The 27,253-nt window shown below is 37.1% G+C and overlaps 1 protein-coding gene across 1 annotated transcript in view; it reads left to right on the forward strand.

The window, feature by feature from the left end:
* Window positions 1–2,975: 2,975 nt before the first annotated feature.
* Window positions 2,976–27,253, forward strand: part of me1 (malic enzyme 1, NADP(+)-dependent, cytosolic) — a 65,312-nt gene continuing 41,034 nt past the window's right edge. The window contains exon 1 of the mRNA XM_052618245.1: window positions 2,976–3,131. Within this exon, the coding sequence (XP_052474205.1) occupies window positions 3,003–3,131 (129 nt within the window). The 5' untranslated portion in view covers window positions 2,976–3,002. The remainder of the gene's footprint in view (window positions 3,132–27,253) is intronic.

The raw sequence follows: 27,253 nt of genomic DNA on the forward strand, positions 1-27,253 counted from the left end.
ATCAAATGATGCCCTATTCATACTGTTTAGACTGATAAAGCTCTAGTTAATATTCTATAATATTTTCTGTAATAATAAAAAGTTCATTACTACGGGAAGAAGAAGGAGGGAACCGGCGGACAATCAAATGAAACTTTAATAATTCAAAATAAACACAAAACAGCGCATCAGCCCCTCACGGACGACTGATGCGCACAAATAAAAACCAAAACATAAACTACAGCCCAGGCCTGGTCCTCTCTCGTCCTTCACTGTCGTCGCTCCAGTTTTATATCCTTCCATCTCCTCTGTGGGACTCGAGACCAGTGGTGGGTCGCAGGTGTCGCTCATTTCCCAATCACTCCACCGGCCTCGCTCGTTCCCACATCCCTCGGCCCCGCCCCACTCGTCACATTTTCTATATCATTTTTTATATATTTTAATAATGTAATAAAGAGCATTTCATAGGAATGAATTAAAAATATATAAAATAATATTTGTATTATTGTATATTGTGTTTGGCTATGAATGCATAGGGGTTAGCTTTTTAGGGCTAAAAATAGGTTCTGTAAGTAAGGACATTAATTCAGAATGAAACGGCTGTGTATTTAATGCAGCATGAAGTGTTAAAATGCAGTGTGTTCTAACTACAGTATGTCTCTGTTGTCAGTCCCCCACTCCCCGAATACACTTAACTTCAGTATCTCCCACATTTAGCCTGTGCAAGGCCAAGATAAAGTTATATACTTTGGGCTAGAAGGAATGCACTTGAACAGGGTGCCCTTGAGTCACACTTCATACATTCAGGGAAGTGTCTGAAGGTCACAGAATATCCATTAGCTTCCTAGACAGGTTCCTAGCTTTCTAGATAGGTTTCTTATCTACATATTTGTTCATATGGGGACAGTAATTGGTATGCATGAGCAATTTCCACATATTTGTCCCGGCATGTGTTGGATCAGGGCCAAGTGCTCTGGCTTTTCAAAGTAGTCACAGTGACTAAGCGTCTCTGTAAGAGGACCCAAACCTCTTGTCCAAGTCTGTAAGAATGCACATACCATACTGTACGAACAAGATATCTTGCACATTTGCACACACACTACTGTAGGCCAGGGTTCAGCCGGAGCACTCCTCTCAGACATGCTCATTTGTGAAACATGATCCCTCTTATCATTACGAGACAGTTCAGCTAATTCAATGGCCTTGTGAACTGTAAGGTGAGTGAGGTAAGCCTCACAGTGACACTATCTAAAAGTCTATAATGGGAACAATAAGCTTTGTCAATTCAAAAATCTGATGAAGAGGCGAATCAAGGCACACATGCAATAAAGTTTTGTGTGCAATATATCTGATGTTGAGACTACCTTTTACCTAGATGTATTGCAGTGCATGTTGTACTCAGCAATTTTGGATAATTCAAAGCCATATTACCTCATCCAGAGCTATTTTTGAACTTCTGTTGCAAACTTGTGACCTTGCATTGCTAGTCATCACCTGATACCACACCACCACACACCAGTTTGTTTCTTTAAAAAAAATCAAACTGTTTAAATGATATTTTTAGTAGAATTAATATTTGTTGAGTGACATCATCTCAAAGCTGGCACTGTCCGAGTCTGGTTTATTCCTTGTTCTTGTAAATCATTTCCAATCTATTTCTTAAATGTTTAATAATTTCATATATGGAAGAATTAAATAATACCCTATTTATCCTATTTAGACAGATAAAGTTCTAGATAATAATCTTAATTTTTTCCATATATATTTGTTTCTTTTTCTTTAATATTTGTATTATCTATTAATGAGCATTTCACACTAATAAATTAAAAATAAATAAAATAATATTCACCTAGACGTATAGTGCATATTGTACTCAGCAATTTTGGATTATTCAAAGCCATATTACCTCATCCAGAACTATTTGTGAAGTTCTGTTGCAAACTTGTGACCTTGCATTGCTAGTCATCACCTGATACCACACCACCACACACCAGTTTGTTTCTTTTCTTTGTTTTTGCAGTGTACACACACACACACAGAAAAAGAAGAAGTACTGATAATTTCTGCCAGGACATTATCCATTCATTTTTTGGACATTTCCATAACTCTAATGGATATCATCTGGGTGATGACATCAGTGAATCATCATTGAACTGACTTGACTGGAAAAATGACTCTTTGTTATTGTCTTCTTGTTTTATTGACAAACTATTAATACTATAGTATTGTATAAAGTATAGTATTGTATAAAGCTCTGTACAAATAAAGGTGATTTGACTTGACTCAATGCAGTGCAAAATTCAAAATCCAGATAAAACACCTGTTAAAATAAATACAGAAAATTCCTTCATATTAATACAGTAGCCTACTGTGTCCCGTTTCTGTGTGTGTGTGTGTGTGTGTGTGTGAAATATTATGGTTGAAGATTAAATTGAAATACCATATCACAAGTAGGCTAAGTGTAGCGTAGATTTCTTAGGATAAGACTTTATAGTCAATTTCAAAAGATTAAAAAAATATTAAAAACAGAAAACTGCTCATTTAAACGTCATGGGGGGTACTTTCAAGTAAATACATATTTACTTTTATTGTACTTTCAATTTGATACAATATGATATTTAAAGTGTCAGACAAAATTCACAATAAAGATATTCTAATTGAATAAATTATTGAATCAAATATTTAAAGCCAACATATAAAACCACTGCTACAGAAAAAAAATATTTTTATATCGACTAAATCAAACTCAAAATCAGCTTTTGTGACAACTAGCCCCGTCTCTTTTTTGCCCCTGTTCCAACCACGGTAAAGTTACTTTGAAACCATGCCTTAAAATATTATGTAAAACCTTTATGTTCTGCTTCAGATAAGATTTGCAAGACTATTATCGACTTTTACAGCTAATAGTTTGGCGATAACAGCACACACGCAACCACTGTTGAGTCACGCTGCGTAACGTCTTCCTGTCTGATCACGCGGCGCGCGCACTTGTTGAGTTCAGCGCTATTTAAAGGGGAAGCAACATGGCACACGCTTTAGTCAAACAGGAATCTGTCGAGTGGGAGATGCAGAAGTCAGCAGACCAAAGCAAGACCTTTGTTTACACGAAGAAGAGGGGGTATGATGTTACACGTAACCCCCACTTGAATAAGGTAAAAGGACAATTTTTTTGTAACTTCACCACGCTTTTTTTTTTTTTTTTTTCAAAACATAACATTTTGTGTTGACTGTTTGCTAATACGATAGCAAGGCAGTGGATATCAGTTTCGAGAGGAACTATATTTAGACTTAAAGGGCCACACACTTTCTTTGCTATCTTAGTCAAAAGCAAGTCTGTTTGTAGTTTAACAGGTGCTCTTGAACTGACGTTGGTCATGACGTGCTACTTTCAGGATCAGCACACGGAGTTTTCTTTTAACATATATAGTCTATATTTACCAGTTTTAATCTCCACATATTTTGTTATTATTCCCCAGATTGCGCTAACGTTATACTTCAAAATAAAGTATAATAAAATACCTATAATCCTTATTTATAATATTTTGATGAGATCAACAGCAGCCTCTGTCCAAGGTGCTGACAAGTCGTTGCTATGGCATCACCTCAAGAACTTCAACCTGGTGGGACAGTGATACTTCAGAGTCCAAATATTAGCTTTTTTTATTTTATTTTTTGCTTATGTGTATCATATATGCACTGAAACTAAAAATGTTTAAAAATCCAACAGCACCAGATCACTACTATAATTTGAAGTTGCAAACACACATCTGAATATTATGAATATAATATACAAGTATGCTTCTTTTTTTCACTTTTAACGGCATTCCCTAGTTAACTTTTGAGGTAGCACATACTATCATTGTCTTTTCTCTTTATCTTATTAACAGTTATATTTAGAGTTTATCTATCACCGTTTGACCCTCATTTGTGACTCACTGGCCCTGATCTTTGATCAATTTCTCTTTGGAATGTTCCATTCATTTGCTGCGTGTGCCTGCGTTCTGTGTAACCCCTCTCTCCCGGGTCCTCACCGCCAAACCTCGCACTCCTCGAACCCGGGTCTCCGGGGGTGGGAGGCGGAAAAACTAACAAGGAGGCTAAATGACTGCAGCCACTAAGCGTCAATTGCTAGTGCACATCTTGAGATCGGGGAGTGAGGTTTACCTGCACAGCACCCACTTGCTTTTACATCTGCACTTTTGTTTTCATTAAGATGGACCATTTGCATCAGTTTCCTATGCTGAAATTAAGGACTAGAGTCTGATCAAAGTCACATCTCTTGGCACTTTGCCACAGGTCAGGTACTGATGACAACACAGCACACTGCCTGTCGTTAAGGTTAATGACTTATAATCTGCACAAGAGATCTCACAGAATGAGGTCATATTTTCAATACAGGTGCACACTACCTATGGCTCTGAAAGGTGCCATTATGTATGAATCCATAGAGTTGGTTGAGGTATGAAGATCACAGGCTTGTGCATTGTTTTTTTTATTGCACACTCAAGTCATTTCAGCTGTGTTAACCCTGGCAAAAAAATAACATTTTCATAGGTCTATAAATCATGCAAAGTCACTCTTTAATCAAAACTGGCTATTAAAGTAAAGAATTTTCAGTGACCCACTCATTAAAGAGGTCATGATGGTGTTTTTAAGAATATAAAGTAGGCTGGAAGGTTGGAATATACAGAAGGTTTTTCTGTAACTGCAAAATGTTAAATATTTATATATGACCTCAGGTCTTGAATTCAAAAGCGTCTCACTGCAAAATAAGGTTTGACATGTGGCTCGGGAATGTTGTGGGCATCGTTGATTTCAGTGTATTTTCAGATGATATGCTAGTTTGTTTATCCTGCTATATTAAATTGGAACAAAAATTTAATGCAAAGTGCAATTTTTTTTATTTTTTTATTTAGAGGTGACTCTTTATTATACCTTCCATCGTCCTCTTTCCTGTAATCAAAGAAAATTTCAGATTAATGTCTCTCTTTAATGTGGCTCCTGTGTCTGTGGTGCTGGAAGTTGCCAGACTGGTGCCACAACTTAAAGCTCATGTGGTGCTTCGGGGTGTGAGAGCACTTCTAATGCTTTCATGTTTTTATGACGTGGCTTTGCAGTTCCACCCACATCCTTGACTCTAATGAGCTAAATTCAGTGTTATTGTCTTGTTTAATAGACAGAGACGTGATTTAATGAGATTAATTAAAAGAGAGGCTCGGGTTTTGCTGTGTTTCTTTGTATGTTTGAGAATCAGCCTTTGTTGAAGGCATCAGGAAAATTGTGTGAAATCTGTCTTTATAAGGAAACAGAATTACATAAACAAGAGAATGAATCTCCAGAACAAAAGACTGTGTGATTGATATCATAATTAGCATAGCAATTAGCAAGTCATTACGTCAGACTCCAGGTTGTGTCAATATAAATCTCATGATAAATTGAGAATGGATGCAGAATGAAGAATTACAATAAACTGAATTTAAATGTAAGGTAATAACATATTTTTTTTTAGAAAAGTTAAGACAATCTTTGAATCTAGCCTTGATTGGATAGATTTTTATATATTTATATAAAACTAACTGAATAATAAATCATTGAGGTTTGTTACTACCAGACCAGCTCCACTGTTTACCACGCAGTACTTTGGTCAAGCACTTGCGTCTTTGTTTACAAACTTTTATTTTCTGGACTGTGTTGTGATAGTTGAACATTGATAAGCTTGAGGTTTGTGTAATAAATGACAAATCAGTCATTCATCTTATGAGTCTTATTTCATTCTTAGGTAGTGCTACTCCCTTGTAAATACAGTCCCACATCGAGTAAAACATTTGCTCTTTCATGCAGCTTTCAGAATAACCGACCTCCAGAACTCATGAACCAAAACAAGGAAATTAAGCGAGAACGTAGGAAATGACCCCTGAGAGGAGCTGTTTTGAGCTGTACACTTGGTACACTGTGGTTCTCCAGTGGTGCATTGTTGCTGTCCCGAGGGCCTGGCTATCACAGGGCTTGAGTGTTCTCTCGTTTTCTCACTCTCAGCTGCAGAGAAGCACAGGACAACATGCTAATTGATGCTGTAGGACTGAAAACATAGAGGCCTCACGTCCGCAAGCTGGAGTTTACTCTCAGCGCCCCTCCCTGGTATCACCTCTGACCTCCTCCCTTCTCAACAGCCCTTTCCTGTGTCTGCCCTAAGTGCAGACAGGATATTATCCATGTGTATGCGGGGAGCTTTGTGCAGTAAGAGATGAGAGTGAGGAGAAAGAGGTCTCTGTAGAGCGAAGGAGAGAAATAGTGAGCTGCCCTGCTCTCCACAGACCTCCTCTGTGTTTCTGCTTTATCTCTCATTAATGACCGCCTGTGTGAATCGAGGCCAACAGCACTGGCCTCTGGCTCCGTGCCATGCCAAAGACCAAAAACGCAAACAACGCAGCACTAAACTCTCCTAGCATCCAAGACGAGATCCTGTTTCACATGGGGAAATGGGCTTTTAGGAGCACAGGTGATTAACAGATGCCCATTCAACTTGCTGTGGAAAACAAGAGCTCAGTTGGAAATGTAGCACCTTTTGGGCTGAGCAGTGGAGACTTTAAGGCCCCCTTGTGGTTGTTATGTGTGAGGATTGCCAAAAAGCTATTGTTAGAGACAATGGCTTTGTTCATATACTGCAGCAAAATGTGGCCCAAATCAGAATTTTTTATTTTTTACTCCTATGTGACTCAGATTGTTTGTTTCATGACTGAGTGAACAGCATAAACCACATAGAATGAGAGCTTTTTGATTCTGATTTGGGCCATGTGTGGTTCTAAATCTGATATCAGGTCAGATGTTTTGCAGTGCAACCGCAGTCTGAACAGTCAAAATGGATCTCATGCAACTTTTACGACACTATAGATTGACATTCATCATAATTCTGCACTGACGGGAGTCACTTCAAAGATTTTATAAACCAGTGTTTCTTTGATCAACTCAGTGAATATGACAGACAGTTGTGAATGTAGTCAGTGCAGAGACTGTGTATATATATGAAGGCTTAATTCACTGATAATTTTGAATGGTCATCAGTGGCGATAATGCTTTTTGCTGCCATGTTATGTAGTTCCAGCATCTACAAGCAGGGGCTAATTGACCTAGTTAGCATGCTTGCTAGATTGCAGAAGCATCCGATTCAGAGTGGGATTGGCAGTAGCATTTCGATGACAAGGACCTTCTTTGTAGTTTTGAATAGAATTGTCCACACTGGACAATTGTCTCTTTTTTTTAAAACTTGTTTCTTACAGCTGCTTTCCCAGCAATCGTGTCCTGTTCTGTCACAAACGTGCTGTGCTTAATATCAAAGGGTTTGAGGGTTTTCCATAAGACATGCAGTTTGCATTTAAATGAAAGTAAATATGGGTGAGGTAAATAAAATAAGCAAAAAGTCGAAGTCTGTCAGTGTCAAGTGTAACCAAGCACAGAGATTTGCATTTCTTCTCTGACATAAAGAAAAGCTGGCCTTTACGTCCTATTGCTAGTGCAGCCTAGTTTAAACTGAATGCTCTTTTTCCCTTTAAGTGTGAAAGGCTTGAGTTTTTTTAATGATTCATAAAAGCATCTGTTCATCATTACGTGTATATCTAATATTTGGTTGCATAATTTGTCATAATTTCATTGCATTAATTATTTCAGATTCATAAAATGTAAGTTTACTAAGACCTTGGCATTAGGATAACATGAATAATTAGAATTATAGAAAATATTTGATAACAGTATGTATAGAAATTCAAAAAATGTACCAGAAAAAAAACACTGCCAGCTAATTTACAACAGCAACATAAGTTTATTGTAGTAATATTTTTTAATAATGTGCTGTGTGGAATACCGTCTTCTCAATCCTTCATAGTTTCATTGCATTCAATTTATTTGCATGGAAAGAATGTTCCTCAATTTAACTGCGTTTGTCATAAAAAAAATAAAAATTTATATATATATATAATCATATTTGAGTGTTGTCATACATCATTATATTTCATCTCTGCCCTTGCCAGATTAAAAAAAGGAAAAAATGCAGGTGTTTTGCTCACAAAAATTAAATGAATGGAAGAACTTTCACCTGGATTCTAATGTTTTCATCTTCAGTTGCAGAAGGGTGCATAAAGTAAATCTCAATGAAAGATCTCAATCTCAATGGGGATTTTAAAATCTCCCATGCCAGAAACTAATGAGTTTGTTTCACATCAAGACTAACAGATGTTCAGTTGGTATCTCAGGCATTTTAATTAGTTTCACTTCGAAAAGCTGTTGAAATGTTCTCTGGGAGTCGAGGCTGCAAAATAATGTCAGTATCTGTCATATTGTTATATTAATGCTATGAGATGACAGAACTGCTGCATGTGCAACTGCATGTGGTGTGGGCGCTGATATAGTTGTATTTATTTTTATAGTTCTGGTTCTGTGTGGGTAATATTAGGATTCAACTGAGATGCTTATGATTGTGTGTGGTGTTGGTATGCTAATGATGGAACAGACCTTGTTTTGTTGGGATGGGAGAGCGTGTAAGCTCTCAGGGAAGGTCAGGTGCTGCTGTTGGTCTCCAATTTCTATGGGCTCCAACAGTGTGTGTGTATTTGCAGCCCAGGTTTGTCAAGGTGCATATGGGAGATACTGACCACCCACAGGGCAAAAAAAAGCAGTATAGCATCCCAGCGCCAGATGTGATTGAAGTACTTAAAAAGGGGAAAGTGCTCTACTGTTCATAGAAAGATTAAGTGCCAGTCACCCATATCCAGCTCTACACAGACACATGCATGGAAGCATGCACAAATCGCTCAAACTGCCTTTTGATCAATCTCCCTGTTTATTTAGCTTTCACATTTTTCTCTTTGACAGACTGATAGGACTCTGTACAGTATTTCAGCAGAACACTAAGACATTATGAAATGTCATTTAGCTTAGAAATGGTTATTCCACTCTTTTTTCCATTTCCCACTTCCTGAGTAATGCTGTATAATATATATTAGTAAAGTAGATGTGCAACAAAAATTACAAAATGTTGTTATAAAACCAGCATCATGTATTCTTTGATGTATTCCAGTACAAGAATGGCAGTTGTCAAATCTCATTCATTGATTTTGACAAGGTTTGTCCTTTGTCATAATCCTACAACTTTGAACCTACCTCTGCCAAATGGAGTTTTTTGATTAGTTGTGTGAAGACTTATAAGAAGGACTCTTGTTTTGGAAATTGTTGACTCCCTGACGAAGGCTTATATGCCGAAACGCGTCAGAGTTTTTAAAGGTTTATGATGACCAAGCCATAAAATAAAGGCTTTAAAAATTTTCTTTAAGAGAGTGCCTTGGAGTTTCTTATTTGTTCTGTATTATGATTATCCCATCCAAAGAGCACCTAAGGCGATAAATTAATGTACAACTCTAATCTGATACATGCTGTATGCTCTGGAAAGTCTTGACAGTTGAAGGTTAATCAACATATCAGGGGTTTATAGCAGTCATACTAAAATATGATGAGAAATGGGCATGATCAAAGATGTAAAACAAAGTCATGCTGTTTTTTTTTGTCTTGTTTAGGTTTTCTTTAACCATGTTTCATGTTCTTGTTGTGTGTTTTCCTACCCTGTCATGTGATGCTGCTAATAGATCTGCTAATAGAGCTGCACAGATCGATTCAATTCTGACTTGAAGCAGTGCATGCTGGTTAGAAATTTTGTCTGACTTGAGATGGCACAGACGCCACGTGACTGTCATGTGTGGCATCAAAGTAATGCGAGAGCATTTAGAAAGCAGCCGGTTGATTCAGCCGCCACTGTTTCTTCTTATAGGTTCACTTAAATGCTGCGATGACTGCAATGATGTCATCGCTATGGAAAGACCACATACCATCACGCCAATTCATTGGACAATAGCATTTAGCATTGCTGCGCATACGTCACATATACTCCTATATGCATGCTGCACGCTATTTAATCAGATTTTTATTCCTTTAGGAAGCGAATCATCTGTTGCCCATCGGAAAGAGATTTTTGTGCTCTAAGCCATCTTTTATATAGAGCAGTTTACTCCTCTAAATTGAACAAAATGATTTTTCCAGTAAGCTACAGTATATGTGGGTTGGTGTTAGCGCAGTGGATAAGACACATGGCTTTGGTGTGAGAGACCCGGGTTTGAATCCACTGAGAGACACCAATGTGTCCCTGAGCAAGACACTTAACCCCCTAGTTGCTCCAGAGGCATGCGACCTCTGACATATAGCAGTTGTAAGTCACTTTGGATAACAGCGTCAGATAAATTAAAAATGTAATGTAATAAAAGTGAGCAGGTGGTTTTCCCCTCTCTCTCTCTAAGTTACTTGCTGCGCTTTACTAATGCAGACACATTCATTTGATTTGGTGCTTAAGCTTCAAACACTTGTTTGTGTATTGTTTTCAGACTCTGAGGAGACCTGCAGCAGATGTTTGTTTTGCACTATGATTTTGGCGGTTTGAGCTATCAAGCATTAGTTTGCCCGACTAATTACTATTTCTTTCAGTTCCAGTGCTGCATTGAGCTGAAACATATATGTGGAAGAGCTCACGTGTTTCAGAGTATTTTTTATAGCAAGCTATAACAGTAAGCTGATGGTTTTTCCCCTCTGTCTCTACATTACCTGCTGCGCTGTACTAATGCAGACACTTTCATTTGATTTGGCACTTATGCTTCCAACACTTGTTTGTGAAATGTTTTTAGACGCAGACTCTGAGGAGTCCTGCAGCAGATGTTTGTTGTGCATTATGGTTTGTCGCTCCGTGCTACCAAGCATTAGTTGCTCTATTACTTCCCTCAGCTCCGCTGCTGCATCGAGCTGAAACAAGTGGAAGAGCTCATGTGTTTCAGACTATTATTATAGCAAGTTATAACAGTGAGCTGACGGTTTTCCCCCTCTCTTTCTAACATTACCTTCTGTGCTGCACTGATGCAGACTTGCTCATTTGATTTGGCGCTTATGTTTCCAACTCTTGTTGGTGTACTGTTTTATGACACAGACTCTAAGGAGTCCTGCAGCGGATATTTTGTCATGCACCATGGTCTTGGCACTACTGATGCTACTGAGCGTTGGTCTGCCGGAGTACTATAATGTTTCTTTCAGGTCTGCTACTGTGTTGATATAAAACATTAAGTGGCAAGCTGTTTTCATGTTACTGCTATAATGGCTCAGGTTATAGAGTTGAGCAGACAGGTTTTCCTATCTCTCTCTCTCTCTCTCTCTCTCTCTCTCTCTCTCTCTACTTTTGAGCTGCACTTATGCAGACACGTGCATTTGAATTTGTGCTCACGCTTCCAGCTCTTATTCGTGTACTGCTTTTAGGTGCAGACTCTAGGAGTCCTGCAGCGGATTTTTGTCATGCATTAAGGTCTTGGCGCTTTATGCAATCAAGCATACCAATACCGGCTGTTAATTTTTCTTTCAGCTCCGATGCTGCTTGAGCTCACATATCTAGAGTAAATGCAAGCTGTTTTACACCTAACGCCCTAGTGACTTGGGCTTCAGAGTGAGCAGAGTTTCTCTACTCCTGCACTGCATTAATTAAGGCTCGTACATTGATTTGGCGTTTACACTTCCAACTCTTGTTTATGTGACTGTTTTTAAGCCAGACTCCACAGCTGACATTTGATTTGCACTATGGTTTTTGGCTCTCCATGCTACCAAACACTTGTCTGCTAAGCTAATAACTATTATTCTTTCAGCTCCACTGCCGTTTTGAGCTGGGACAAATAGAGGACTGTGTGCTATGAGCTGGGTCTGTGGAGTTTGTCATGCAACAAGGTTATTGGCACTTCAGGCTACAGACACTATTTGCACAACTAATCATTATTCTTCTCATCCCGACTGAAATGCACTGAGCTGAGCTACTGTGTAAATGAGTTCACATGAAAGAATATATCTTATGGCAAGCTATTAGTGCTCACCATGGTCAGCCTACTTCATGTGATTCCAGTTTGCTACCAACACTCGCTTCACATGACTGGCTGCCATATGTGACTGCAGCAATACATTATTGTGCTCTAAAGATGTTGGGTGCTTTATGCTATCCATTCCACATTTGTATGAATGTGGGCAACCTACAAGTGTGTTTGCCTCTCCGTCCTAAACACAGACTGATTTTGGAGATTGAAAGCATAGCCCTAAAGTCATTGGTGCAGGGTCTATGTTGACATCCAAGTCTCTGCTCTGTGGTTGGTGCTGGCATTAGTGGTGGGTGGGATGACCAAAAATCAATAACACCGTATTTTTTAAAATTATACTGAAGAGTCAGACCTCTTGCTCGTGGTTCAGAACTAGCGACATCTTCAAACTGAATCATAGCAAATGTTTATCCAAAAAAGTCACTAGGTTTGTCATTATATGTATTCTATGGAAAAATTTGCTAAAAGCATCTGAAAATTATTCAATCTAGCACTGAAGTCACGTTCATGTGCGTGAGGCACGGGAGCTGATGGCAGCAGGCGGTGGATATGTGTGGCTGTCAGTGGGTATTGGACAAGTTCTTCTGTGTCATCACGTTCTACTAGCTCACAACTTCATTTTCAGAACTTTCACCCTTAGTAACACATACAGCTGTGTCCTCGGGACAGTGCAACTGTGAAAAGAGATCCTTTTTAAACACATTCCAAACATTATTTAAACTATACTGGTATAGTGGTATTTATTTTTGGATTTGCATCACCTAACCTTGTGCTTGGAGTAAGCAATTTCAAGATGCTGACGCAGAAGTTTATCCTATCTCTATCTGAGATATAAGGATGTATACTTCTGCGTCAAGATCATCAAGAGACACAGGAAGTTCCTTAGGTTTGCTTTTGGAATAAAGCTTGCAATACTGTATTCTTTCATTGAGCTGGCCTCGAACACAAGGTAAATGGATGCATCTCTGCCCCTGTTGTGGCTGGGTAGTCCAAGAATTGCCCATGACCAGTCTTTATGGCTTCCCGTTGACCCGTTTGCTCCCAAACTATTCTGTTCAGAGTAAGGTTGGTCAGAGTGAATGTCTGTTGTTGATGGTGCCATTTTGGCCCACTCGTACGTGGTTCTCATAATTGGTCAGTCTGTTACAAGTTACAAGTCTCTGTGGGGTATATCCGAGCTCGAGTTGAAGCTGCTTCATCAAGCCCCTCATCAGTGGACTGCAAACCAAATCAATTAAACGTAATTTACTGAAGTTTATATGGGCAAACAAACTTGTTAATCCACCTGGAGTTTAACCATTCTTTTATTTCATTTACACAAGCAGATATTTTATCAATTTGAATGGATAGAGTAGGCCTAAAGGTAATGAATATGTGGATGTCATCAGCATAGAAATGATAAACCATGCTGATGTAAAAGCTGACCCAGAGGTAGAATGTAAATTATGAATAATGATGGACCGAGAACTAATCCTTGGAGGACACCTTGCTTCAGCTGTAGAGTGGGAGATCAAGAATCACACACAGAAATATAAAATTGTCTATTAGAGAGTGACCTCAGAAATATCCACTTCTGAAAGGCGGGAAATAAATAAATCATGGGAGACTGTGTCAAGGGTGGTAGCTGATGTCAAGTAGGAGAAGTATGGAGAGAGAACCAGAGTGGCAAGAAAGTAATAAGTGATTCACCACCTTCACAAGTGCAGTTTCAGAACTTTGAAGTGTGCAAAAACCAGACTAAAAAAGAACAAAGAGATTATTTACAACTAGGAAAGACTGAAGCTGGGAGGCAACAGTACTTTCCGATAATCTGAAAGGTATGAAAGGCAATGAAAGGTAAATTTGAAATAGTATAGGCAATAACTGGATATAACTGAGGGGTTGAGGTTGGGTTCATTGAGGATGAGGGTAGCTGCAGCAGATTTAAGTGATAGAGGCAATGAAGCAGAGATGTATATGAAGTTAAAAATTGGTGCAGAGATGACAGAATGGCAGAGTTTCAAAAGAGAAGTAGGAGCGGGGTCAGGTCAGCAGAATGGAGAATTAGATTTTAAGATTAAATCAGAAACAGAAGATTGATTAGTCAGAGACAAGCAAGACAAAGATTGGCCAGAGAGATTAGTTTTACAATTAAACTTTGTAGAAATAGTGTCAGAGGAAAATATTGAGGATATCAACACATGATTAACAGATTAATTCAAAGATATAACCATTTGTATGAATAGAAAATGCACATACTGAGTAAAAAAACAAACAAAAAAAAAAACAGACAATAAATGATTGAGTCAGTACATATACAAAGTGTTTTGAGAGGAACAGATGAGAGTAATCAAATTTTCTCACAGAAAAAGAGAAGGATTTTTTAGAGTCTTAAGTCTGTGTCCTTTTTGTTGTCATATTATTTAAATGTTTCCTTTCTCTTTGGAGTTTTACAAGCTCTTGGTGCATAAAGAAGATCTGTAAAGTTGCAAAGACTAAAGTCTCAATGAGGAAATACATTTCACAACTTTTGGATTGCCGGATTGGCTTTCGAGTCCAGCCTGGGGTCGTCACATGTGGTTGCCACAATCCCCGGCCGGTCCTTCATAGAATCTGCTGGCTAAGCCGTTCTCAAGCCCGCCCACCTCTGCTCACTCAAGCCATGCTCCGCTCACTCTAGGCTCGGCTCATTCTAGGCCTCTGGCGTCCACTTACTCAAGGCCGTGTTTCGCTGAGAAAAGTGAAAGTACTTTGTTTGGCCTTCCAAGACGAAGACATGACTAGAAATCATGTTTATATCACGTTTTTAATGGGTTTTATGTTTATGTCTTGTCGCACCGGCCGGACAGGACATCACAATATGTTAAAGGGTGTAACATTTTCGTCACACTCTTGAGGTATTCACAACGCACTGGATAGCTGGCCAGTCAGAGCACACCTCACTTTTCAGACCAATGAGCCTGGTAAAAATCGACGTGTTTCAAAAATTGAAGGGCATTGAGGAGAAACAATAGTGTAGAATATGTGGAAAATTAATCTGTTTTTTGTTTTGTTTTTTTTACCTTAAACACATAAACATAAACACATTTCATGAAGACCAAATAATGTTCCTTTTAGCAGCATCATATGACCCCTTTAATGATGTGCAGTTTTTCACATGGATGGCTACCCTGTGGGTGGGCATGTAAATGACTTAACTAGATGTAAGAAGAAATGGAATGTCAAATTAAATTCCAGGCACAATATAGCCTCAAAGGGAGCAATGCTGATAATAATGAGGTTCAACAGTCACCAATCAAGTGCCAAATGAATTCAGATTCATACAAGAAGACTAGAACATATGGAAGCTTGTTTCCACCAAAGGATTTAGAAAAAATAATAATAAATAAATAAAACATAAATGGTAATTGTGACTTTTTAATCCCACAAATTTGAGTTTGTCTCTTACAATGTGGAATTTGTCTCTCACAATTCTGAGAAGAAGTATATAAATTGTAAGCTATAATCTCGCAATTGTGAAAACAAATATCAGAATTTTTATTATTACTTTTTATTTTGTTAGACAGAATCGTGAGATTGGAGTTCATTTTTATCTCACAGTTCTTACTTTTTTTTTCCCACCTCAGAATTGTGAGAAAAAAATCCTAAATTGTGAGATAAAAAGGTCACAGTTACTTTTTTCCCAAAGCGGAAACAGGCTTCTGTAATAAATGAATAAATAAATATATGAGGGTTGTTTTTTAAGTCCACAGGTTGAAGTGACCCCAGTAACATGAAATTAATCCCCTGGAATGCAAAAACATGCTTATTTTATCATTTTGTAATTGCTAGACCCCCATCGAACTGCAGTTGGGCTAGTTTTGAGTAGCGATTGGGCGGGTTTTGTTGTGAAGACCTGCCATCTCCATCAACTTAACATCAAAGTTGTTTAGAAAGCACTTGCATGGGTGTTGCTTGATACTTTAGTGTTCTTTTCATTTAATAATATAAATGAAAAATATTTAAAAGTTTTCAGGAAAAAAAATGGTTTGATTATTTATCAAATGCAATTTTTGTTGTAGATTGGAATGTCTGAAACACTTGGATTATCTGGATTGAGTTTACTACGTGTCCACTGAGGAATGCTTCTGATCATGATTTTGGCATTAAGAGGGTTCCTGCTGTGCCTGTGTATTTAAACTGTAATCATATTTAAATGATATTTGACTGATTCTTAGACCAAGACTACAGATTCAAAGAACAAAATGGCTAAGTCTGGCAAGATTAAAGTTGTGGATGCAAATGTATTCTTTTATACATATAAAAATACAGAAAATTTACAAATGAACGTGACAGAACAAAAGAAAGACATGATCAATTCAAACCCCTCAAAAGTGACAATGCATGAAATAAACAAGAAACCTTTAGAATAGAAGACAATTACAATATATAACCATGAATAACATAAGATAAAAAGACAGATTTTGAGACTCAACATTAGGAGGGGAACACAAAACAGTGTCATCTGTCTGTTCCCATGCTGTCAACGCATCAGCCTTCTCTCTTTTTTTTTAGGGATATTTAACTAACAAGTTAATTTAGACATTCCTCAGGTGGCATTTATTTTTGTGAAGAAATTAAATGTGTTGAACTCTTCTGTTTCTCCTTGAGTCAGAATGAGAGACAGGGTTGAAACTTTTAGTGATAGTATTCTAGTATTTTGCTCTGGATCCGAAACATGATTTGTTGGACAGCATCACACCATATGGAAGACCGTTTAATGAAGTATCATGATTGCTTTTCCTGTCAGAAAAGAGCCCTTGCAGAGTGTAGCCAAAGCCTGGTTTCTTAAAGGGATCTTATAATGCTTTTTCACTTTTTCAAGTTTAATTAGTTTGCAATGTTGCTGTTTGAGTATAAAAAGATCTGCAAGGTTACGAAGCTCAAAGTCTACTTCAAAGGAACTTCTGTTTAACAGAAAAAAACTTTTCAAGAACTACAACAAGCGGCTTGTTCGAACAACATAAGCTTCTTATGTATAATTTGATGTCAAAATATCACTAATTTATATAATTCCTGTCAACAAAATATGCAAAAAAAAAAAATTGGTGTGGAACCGGTGAATTCCGGTTGACCTGCTCTAGAGAAGACCAAGAAGAGGAGCTGCTTTAGTAGTGGGTTGTCGCTACTAAGAGATACTGATCAAAATGCTGGCTTTGCACAAAAGCTTCTCCTGCAGCTGTATAACAGTTTTACTGCATTTACTGTTAAATGGTGTATTACATCGTATCAAAAAATGCATTAAAAAAAATTGCAAAAACAACACTCTGAAACGTCCTCTAAAATCCATGCTTGCAAAGGTTCTGCACAATCGTCTTGTTTGTAAACATTTGCAGGGTCTGAATTGGGCCTGATATAGCAAAATGTATCCATTTGTTTATATTTACAGCTGAACAGATGAAACTTACAGATTTAGTAAGGGGTGTGACATGTCCAGAACACACTCTAAATGATTTGCCAATCACAACGCCCTCGGCCAGCTAACCAATCAGAGCCCATTTTGTTTTTTCAGAACAATCAAGCATGAAAACCTATTCTAGTACACCCCCCAAAAAACAAAAACAAATCAAGACTTCATTACAGCAGTATTAAGACCCCTTTAACATTGTTATACTGCTCTGCTCTGCTTGGATCAGCTTGTGCCAGAAGGTCTTATTGGTTTTATTTACCACTGTCATTGGAATCTGTTACTTTGAAGTTTCATGACTGGATGATCGTTGAAGTGTCCTTGTCATGGCACAGCTTGTATAGCAAGCAGAAAACTACAACAGACCTTTTACCAGTCATGAATGTTTTTAAATTGTCTACTCTTGACTCATATTATTAGATTAGATTAGATTCAACTTTATTGTCATTGCACATGAAAGGTACAAGGCAACAAAATGCAGTTAGCATTCAACCAGAAGTGCAATTAACAGTAAGTACAGAATATACAAGGTCTACGATATGTACAATAACTATACAGATAAGGCAGTATTATGGACATAATTTACAGATTTTAAATACTATCAGCATGATATACAGATAGGTGTACTATGAACATACTATAAAGATGGATTATGTCAAAGTGCATGTACACTATAAGCAGAAACTGTGAACATATGAACATCTTTTACATTAGTGCAATGGAGAATAAAGCGCATAGAAAATATTTAAATGTGCCAATGGATTACTCGGTGTTCCTGGATGATGCAAGTAATGAAAAGTTTACTGTTTTTTGGTTGTTGTAAATAAATAAATAAATCAGATGTAGTGATGAGGTGGGGTAAGGAGTCTGTCTTTATCTGACGTTTCTCATGATGGCAATTTGAGATTAATTCAGATAAACTGACATCTTCCATCTAAGCAACATCAAGAGACAAATAAATCAGTCGCCCATAATAATGGACCTATTCGAATGGACAGTTTATAGAGGAATTTAACTGACAGGCAAATGGGAATTTAATCTTTGTATTGAGGAAGTGAGGCATTTAAAACATAGCCAAGGTTCTAAAAGCTTTCCAAGGTTAAAAACATTTTTGTGACTCCCATGTGAGAAAGAAATCTAATATGGCTTTGAAGCATATTACACCAATCAAACTGTGGCCAAAGCTTTATACTGATGTTTTGCACATTTTTGGAAATTTGCATTACTGATTAAGTCTGAAAACATAGGAATGACAAGAAACAGCTTGTCATGTTCCTATAATCCTTGAGCATGAGAGTGTTGAACCACCTTTTGCATTAATTACAGCCTTTAGTCGGTTGAAATATGTCTCTACTTTGCACATCTAGACTTTGCAATATTTTGTTCAAGTTAAGTTAAATTTGATGGTGACCGCTTGTGGACCTGTCTCTTGAGTTCTTGTGTACATCCATATATTCTGGGTTTCTGAATAGTACCCATGTTAAAGTCTCATATTAAAGTCCACCTATTAAAGTTCACTTTTTTATATAAAGTATTGTTTTCTAGATTACATGGAAAGCTTTGTTTCAACTTGCCTTGCCAAGTACATTCTTTCTGTGACTTGCAAACCCTCCTCTTTGTGTTTTCCATTTAGTTTTTTTTTGTAGTTGTTCTGATCCTGTTCCACAGTGGTCTGATGAAAAGATACATCTGGAGAGGCTTGTTTTTTTGTTCAAAGAGAGATGATGACAGACCATTTTGAAAATGATAAAGGAAAGTGGTGCACATGTAAAATAAATAAATAATAAAAAAACTAGAGTCAGGGTTGTTGTACTTGAGAACAATTCATGGAGTCTGACCATAAATTGTCCGGAGGGATTGATTACATCTTTACCGGGTCTTGACATGCTTTTATCCACAAGTGCTTGGAATTTTATGTAACATCCATTATACAGTCAGATCTTTGGAGTCTATTAATTTAATTAAAGAAAGGATGTCTACTAATTTAAATATAATAACCCCAGTCAGGGGGTGTTGACTTATGGGAACTGGCTTGTGGCATGTCCCGATCTTATTTCCACTCTCTCCTGCACTCTCTCCGCTCTCTTCAAGACCCACTGAAATCAAAGTTTTTGCTTGGCTTTCCTCTCACATCAAAATCCACTGATATTTTGGTTTTATGTTGCTTTGGTCTGTTTTCACCTGTAAACAGTGCTTGATCTGTGCACACTTCTCTCCAGATTTAGACAAAGTTGCTTTTTCAAGAAAGCAATATGGATAGAGGACTTTGTATTTTAGCTGGAGGCAATGGTGTGAAGTATCTTTACCTTTTCATTTCACAAGACACTAATTGGTGAAAGGGAATCGCCTGCTTACTTGTGTATTATTGTGATGCTTTTTGCAATTGTCTAAAATTTCATTCTGATGGAATACTAAAGTAGTGATGACTGCAAAGATTTTTAGCTGATCAAAATCTTTCTTGAATGGGAATGTCCCTCCTAGCAACTACTATGACTAGCAAGTAGCAAACCATGGTTCATGGCTGTGACTTAACTAACCTCTTATTTTCCATTTTAGAACAAATGGGATGACCTCTTTTATATTATAACAGGCACAGCGATAAAGCTATAAGCAATAAAAGCAACAAGTGATAAAAGCGATCTTTATTATAATTAATCTCCTTGTTAATGTCATCTTGACACAAATAGAGGATTTCCTTTTAAACTGTTAGATTGTACAGTTTTTGTACCATTGTTAGAAGTCATGACTACACAGCTTCTTTTTTTTAATGCAATCTCGACACCTGCTGTCCAGGCCAGAAAAGATTTCACCTGCTGTTTAGAAAGAACCAACCAACTTAGACCCTGATGGACTGAAAGAACATTTTACGATCTTACCAGAAAGCATAGAAATCTACTGCCTTTTTACAGCTCTAGACATTATTACCCCTGTGGATCACATGGTGACTGTTTTGGAAGTAGAATTGATTGCAGAAGAAGGGGAATTTCACTGTTCATGACCTGCTTGTGTCCCACAGCTATGGCAACCTACCTTAACAATCATCTTACTTAACATAACATGGTCAAAAGACACAGTGTAACTTTTAACAATTAAAGAACAGCACAAAAAGGAATTGTCTTTTTAGCTCTGTGTCTATTACTAAAATCCTTACTAGCCTCGCTGGAACAGATGGCTTTGGACTGTTGCTTTTATTAAATTTGCTGCTCTGTTGCTTTGCTGGATTTTGGATTTACAGATATGAATTGTGATTAGATTAGAAGCATATTGACAAAGCTTTAAACAATGCTGCATTGTTCAGACGTGTACTTTAAGATTAGCATACCCATGATCAATCAGCTCCAAAAATGATTAATGAAGTTAAATATTAATTATGATATGCTGTACAGGTGTGTGTGTGTGTGTGTGTGTGTGTGTGTGGCCTTTTGTTTTTGTGTGTATTAGTCTTGACAAACATTAATGTATTTGTCATGAAAATTTTATTCTCAAGTATTTTTGGCATTAGGAATAAAAATCTGTATAAAAATAAGTGCACTAAAAGTTTCCTGAAAAGACCATCATCTATACAGCGATGTCTAAAGGTTGTTATAGGCATGGTGACAGTTAATTTGTGCAATAAATATATCACTGTCAGGTAGTGCCAACTTGCCACTGTCTTGGTTTGTCTCCTGAAAAAAAAAATGGAGTGGAAGGTGGATGATTTTTTTATGGCTGCTATTTTGAAAAAAAGTCTCACCTATGATTCAGCTGACTGCAGATAGTGATATTTTTCTGGCTAAAGAGATTAAAAAAATGCATCCCTTAACTTTGAGGAGAGATTGCAGCAGTAATAAGAAATATATTTGTGCAGGAAGAAATTTGTCTTCTGGTGTGCAGGTCATAGTTTGTTTTGGAGAAGGACCAGAAGCTCATGGAACCCTTTGATTTAGAGCAGATCAAAGAACTAGGAAGAAAAGCTGTCCAGTGTCTTCATTTAATTTTTCTTTTCTATTTTTCTTAATTTTTCCTCCACACATGAGCGAACACTACACAAACCATTTCTGATATATTAATATCTATTAAAAATGAGTCTAATCATCAGGTTCCTTGCGGAGCTGTCAGCGTACAGTATTTTATACAAGTAATGTTGTATTTTAGTGTTTGACTTTTTTTTTTCTCATCCAAAATACTTTTATGATATACATATATTTCACTGCTGAAATAAATATTTCTGCCTTTGAAATTTAGCTTTAAAATGCAATAGGGAAAAGTCTATTGTTATGTTTCAATTTGCTTTCTATTTCTAAATGGTGGGTAGGAAAAAAGTTTTTTACAAAGATTTTTTTTACACATTTCTGATATTCATGATTTTTTTCACAGTATAAAAGGGTCTGTATACACGGAAATATATAGCTGCTTTTATATTTTAGGGGATGCGTCACAAGGGGATAATCATATTTGGAGGTGTGTGCCATCAAAATGTTTGAAAACCCAGGGTACAAATTCAATCAGGTGAAAAATAAATAATTATTTATATGAATAATGAAATAATAATTTCCATGGAATATCATCATAAAACTTTCATTTTTTATTTGTGTTAATCTCAGTTTTTCAACACTGTTTATTTCTCCCAATTTATATGCCTTGTTAGAATTAGAAATAATTTTTTTTCTTTCCTTTTTGTTGGTTTTAATATATAAGTGAGTGTGTGCACTTATTGATGGTTTTGCCATTGAGCTTTCAGTGTAGTGTTGTGTGTAAACAGAGAAATCTCTGTGGAAATGATCAAGCAGGGAAGTCAAGAATCTGAGTCATACTTCTGGTACCATAGTTTGCTTACCACTAAAAAGTGATACCACAATTCATAAAACACAGGGTTGATTCGTAGCCAGACAGTCTGTTATTGATGGAGGGGGATTTCTGTACTTTTGCTTGATTTTGACGATGTTTTGAAGATGTTTCACATTGATTCTTGTTGATGCAGCCTTCACTTTATTTTTGTGCATGTGGATCATGCTCACCTCCAGCTGCTGAAGAACTGTAATTCCAGTACTTTTTTCATCGCTCACTGTTCAAGTTAGTGTTTAGAGTCATCTCACAAATTAATGGTTCACATATGCTTTTTGCAGTTTCCTAAAAGTTCACGAGCCTGTCCTCCAACAAAAATCGACCATATAGGTCGTTTGTGCAAGCACCTTATTACGAACTATATTTACGTTTTAAAGTTAAGCGCCCTCTAGCAGGCGTAAAAATAATAACAGTATCGCGTTGTGTCTGTCATCATGAAAAGACGTATAACGTCATAACCAATCAAAACGCACGTTTATTGCAATGTAATGCAATGTGTAGGATTTTTACACCGATCTCACAGTATTTTCTACATATTTTACTAGTTGGCTTATTCGTTCGAATGACCACACCTAAAAAAATCAAGCTCCTCTGGCTCCTCCCAGTGGTCCTATTGCCATTTGCAGTTACAGACCGCTCCCGGTATGAAATCAACCAATCAGAGCTGCGGTCCGTAACTTTGTTTGTGTTCAAAATGTAGAAAAATTTATATAATAAGAGAGTACACCATGAATCCATTTTCCAAACCGTGTTTTTGGCTTGTCCTGAATCACTAGGGTGCACCTATAATAAGTGTTTATATTCGGACTATTTTAGATTGCTTCGGGGGTACCGCGGCGGAGTAACCCAGTTCCTTTGTGATTCTTCATAGACATAAACAGAGAGAAGTAGTTCCGGCTACAATGTTCTTCCGCAAGACGCAAGCAGTTCTGTTTATTAACCACTAGAGCGTCAAAAGTTACCTACCTCATCTTTAATGCAATGTCATCATAGATCAGATGCATTAAGATACTTCACCAAAATACTTTATGAAGATGCTATTATCGTGTAATCACCCTCATGTCATTCTAAAGCCATATGTCTGACTTTGAAGATATTGAAAAATGTTTAGCAGTTTTCATAATGTCTTATTTTTTGTTCTTCAGAAGAAAGCCGATGACATAAGGGAGTATAAATGATTACATAATTTACCTTTTTGGATGAACTATCAATTTAACGTCACACAAGCAATGCTGATTTATCATGGCTTGCTTCTTTAGGGAATATTACCAACAATCATTCCATAATCAGGCTTAACCACTACACCTCAGTCTGCTCCACACCTGACTTTCAGCTTGTGTCCTATAAGTTCCTTTTCTTGTTCAGTGTTTGTTTTTGTCTTGGCTCTTTTTGCAGCTCTGAAATTGCTTGTGGCCTGAATTAAGAGCGTGGGAAGATGCATATGGCATTCATACAGCAATTTAAGTGGCAAGGGTGTTTATGAGAATACCATGTGTTCATACGTTCCCTATTTGTTCAGCTGGAAAGCTCTAGTCTGAGCTGTACCCTGTGACAGCTTCTACTGGAACTACAGTATGTATGTGAAAAAGTATTTCGGTTTCACCATCAGGCAGGCTTCTCCTGCACAAACCCACACTCATTTTATTTGGATTCGGCTGTCTCAAATGACAGCTGAGAAAAGCATCCTCTCTAATCATCAATGCCAGAGCAAACTCCCATACAGCTCCAACTGGAGCCAGAGGTGGATCATGTTATTGGTACAATTAATTGACATTAGATAGCCTGGGACTTTTTGCCTCTGTGTCTGATCACTCGCATGGCTGTGGCCCCTATTGAAAAACAAAACAAACCAGCATATGCTGGTTAGGTATGTTTTGAAACATGGCAGCTGGATTGAACTAGTTTAAGCTGGTCCTTGGTCATGAGCTGGTTAATAACTATCTTATAACCAGCTCAGGACCAGCTTAAACCAGCTCATGACCAACTAAGGCCCAGCTTAAACCAGCTCAAACCAGCTGCCATGCTTCAAAATATACCTAACCAGCATATGCTATTTTCTTCAATGGGGTCATCAGGTCAAAGCATTCTCTTAGCAGAAACCTTTTTTTAGTGTTTTTTTCTTGGATGAAGGTTTTCACTTGGTAATAAGAGAAATGTGAGAACGTGAGAAGCACATCAGAAAAAAACCCTCAGCCTCTGAACTTTGAGAAAGAGAGGCAGTTTGTGTATTTGACTGACATGAAAGACCAATTTTTCAAACCATGGTTCGTCTTTGGGGAAAGATGAGGGTTATGCTTGATGTGTGATGTTTGGTCTGTGTAGATATTCATGTGGGAGTGTTTTTTTTAAAACTATAGGCACTTTTGGTCCTGTGAAATTTTAGAAAATATATATAATTATTAAATATAATAATTCAGTTCTATTTATTATTATATTATTACTATAAATTAATAATAAATAATAACATGCTTTTTAAACTCTCACAAATTTTTATTTTATTTTTTTAAGTAAGGTTAATTCTCACTAATTCCCAGTAATGAAAATCCCCACAGTGACTTTTCCAATTCAGCTGCATAGCAAATTTTTGTAACATTTTAATACTTTTTTAGGTAATTTGACAATTATAGCTTGGTTGTAAATGACACTCAATATAAATAGTTTGCTTGCAATGTACCTTGGTTTTTCTGTGTTGTTTGTCTTAAGCACTTTATAAAACACACTGGCATTCGGGAAAGAATATTAGGAGAAAAATGTTCAGTGGGTTGAAAATATTGACAAAATTATAAAAAAATGTTTAATCTGTTCTCAGAAAATAAAAACCAACCACTGGAACATAAAATTGCTCAAAGTTGAAGAAACTCCCTTGAGCAGTCTTTTGGACTCACTCTAAGAACTTTGAGTCAGTCCAGAATATGTGATATGAAAAATCACATTTCAGATGATAAAGAACAATTTTGGAAAGGGAGGTAATGCAAATGGCAACTTTTCTCACCAGTGAGAACACAAAATACATTGCTTCATCTAAAGCAGCTCATTATAGTGCTGTTGACACTGATGTGCTTCACAGACTCTCATGCATTCTCCATTACTGGATCGAGAAACATCACTCCCTTTGTAAAGTTCCACTGTAGAGCAGCCTTACTTTGCTTTTCTTCTGCCTTGGTGCTTTTTTGGCACCTCTATGGACCAACTGCAACATTTTCCGTGTACAAGTACTGAGAATTTCAGGATTCAGATTGAGTCGTTTGAGTTGGAATCCCTGTGTTCTTCAACATGACCTCTTGCTTAAAGCTGTAGTCTGGCTTTATCAGGTCAAAAGCAAGGCTTTTATGTTTGCCACAAAGAAGTGCTATGTGTTCGGGGTGGTGGCATTGACTCTTAAACAGATTGTTATGTTTATGTTTATGTTTATCGTTTACTTATCACTATGTTGTTACAAACCTGCAGGATTTTCTTTATTCTTTGAAACACAAAAGATGTTGTTTCGTTGCTTCAGTTGTTTGAACAATTTTGACTTCCAAAATATATTCTCTGGTCAAAAAATACAGTTATTCAGCTTTGTAAGGCTGCACAATGCAGTATTACAATATGACTGAGATTTATTTAAATCCATGCACTGTGTCTTTGTTCACACAGACACACACATACACATACATATATGTATTTATATATTTCATTGCAGCTTTAAAGGCTCCCTGCAGGTTTTTTTTTTTTGCCAAAATATAGCATGAATTAATTGAATTAATTATTATTTTGATCATTTTCATGTTGATCATGTTGTGATAATAATAATATTACAAATATATTTTACACTACTATGCTGCATTAAAAAAAATGATATGTATGTATATATATATGTATGTTAGTAATGTTAATAATATTAACAATAATCCCCCAAAAATCATGCAGCCCTACACGTTGGAACAGAACATTTGGATTTATGTTCCCCTTTTACTGCTTTTAAATGATGCATCCATCTGGACAAAAGGCATTTTACTCTGTTCTTTATTCTTTTCATGTACTACTGTTTACAACATTTTCTATCTAGATAGGCGTGATACTGTGTTTTCTGTATATAGAGCAGGATTTGCGAGTCTCACACTCATCTTAGCATCTTGGCTTTGCAGAGTCTCTCTTAACCAGTGCCAAGTTCCTCACCATTTCCCACGCCAGCCCCGCCAGGAGCTCCAGGACTCATTTCTCTAATCTTGCTATCCATGCGTGCCATCAAACAGACCACTTTCCCCAGTCCAGCCATCCATGGCCACAATCAGAAAGCCAGTCCTGGGGCCTGTGGATATGCCCTTCAGAGTTCTGCCCGCAGCTCCATTGTCAGAGACATTAATTTGCCACTTGGGCCCGGTTCCACCAATGTCTCCATTACACGTTTGACACAAGGATCTATTCAGTTTTCGTAGAGCTGTCTGAGTAATTGTATTTGATTAGGAAGAGCTGTTCTCATTGAGAATGTCAGGTGATTTTGCTTTCGAGTCATCATTAGTTTTCTCAAATCACTAATTATAGGAATATGTTGCCTAAAGACCAAAGCACCTGACCAAAACATATTCATGCATTTGCATCTGTCAGTAAAGGTCAATGAAATGCATATTTAAGTCAATATTTGTCTTGGATATGTTTGGAACAGCTCTCCAGACGGTAGCGTTAGTGTTTTAACAACCCTACAAAACAACAGAAAGGAAATCTGATGTAATTATACGGATAGTCTTGCATAAACCACCAGCTTTTCAAGCAAAATAGAATATCCGTTTTTAATCACAAAGGTTGCAATTCAGACCTGGCATGGCTCTTAAATACAGACCATCAGTTGTGGACTGAACAGTTCGTTTCAGAAGATGACAGACATGACAGAATCTACAAAAAACATCCGATGGCTACTGAGTAATGATTTTTATGTTTTTGCCACTAGATCTTTCTAGAAGCCAAAAAGTGCTGTGGCATGCTGTTTATTGAGTTCTGCATTTTTAAGTTTGAATGTCAATATATATAATACATCAATATTCATATTAATATGTTGATTTTGTTTTAATATTTTTATGCACATACACGTAAGTATTTATAATAGAAATAT

This window comes from Carassius gibelio, chromosome A16 (genome assembly GCF_023724105.1).
Source record: "Carassius gibelio isolate Cgi1373 ecotype wild population from Czech Republic chromosome A16, carGib1.2-hapl.c, whole genome shotgun sequence".
In the NCBI taxonomy this organism is placed as follows: domain Eukaryota; kingdom Metazoa; phylum Chordata; class Actinopteri; order Cypriniformes; family Cyprinidae; genus Carassius; species Carassius gibelio.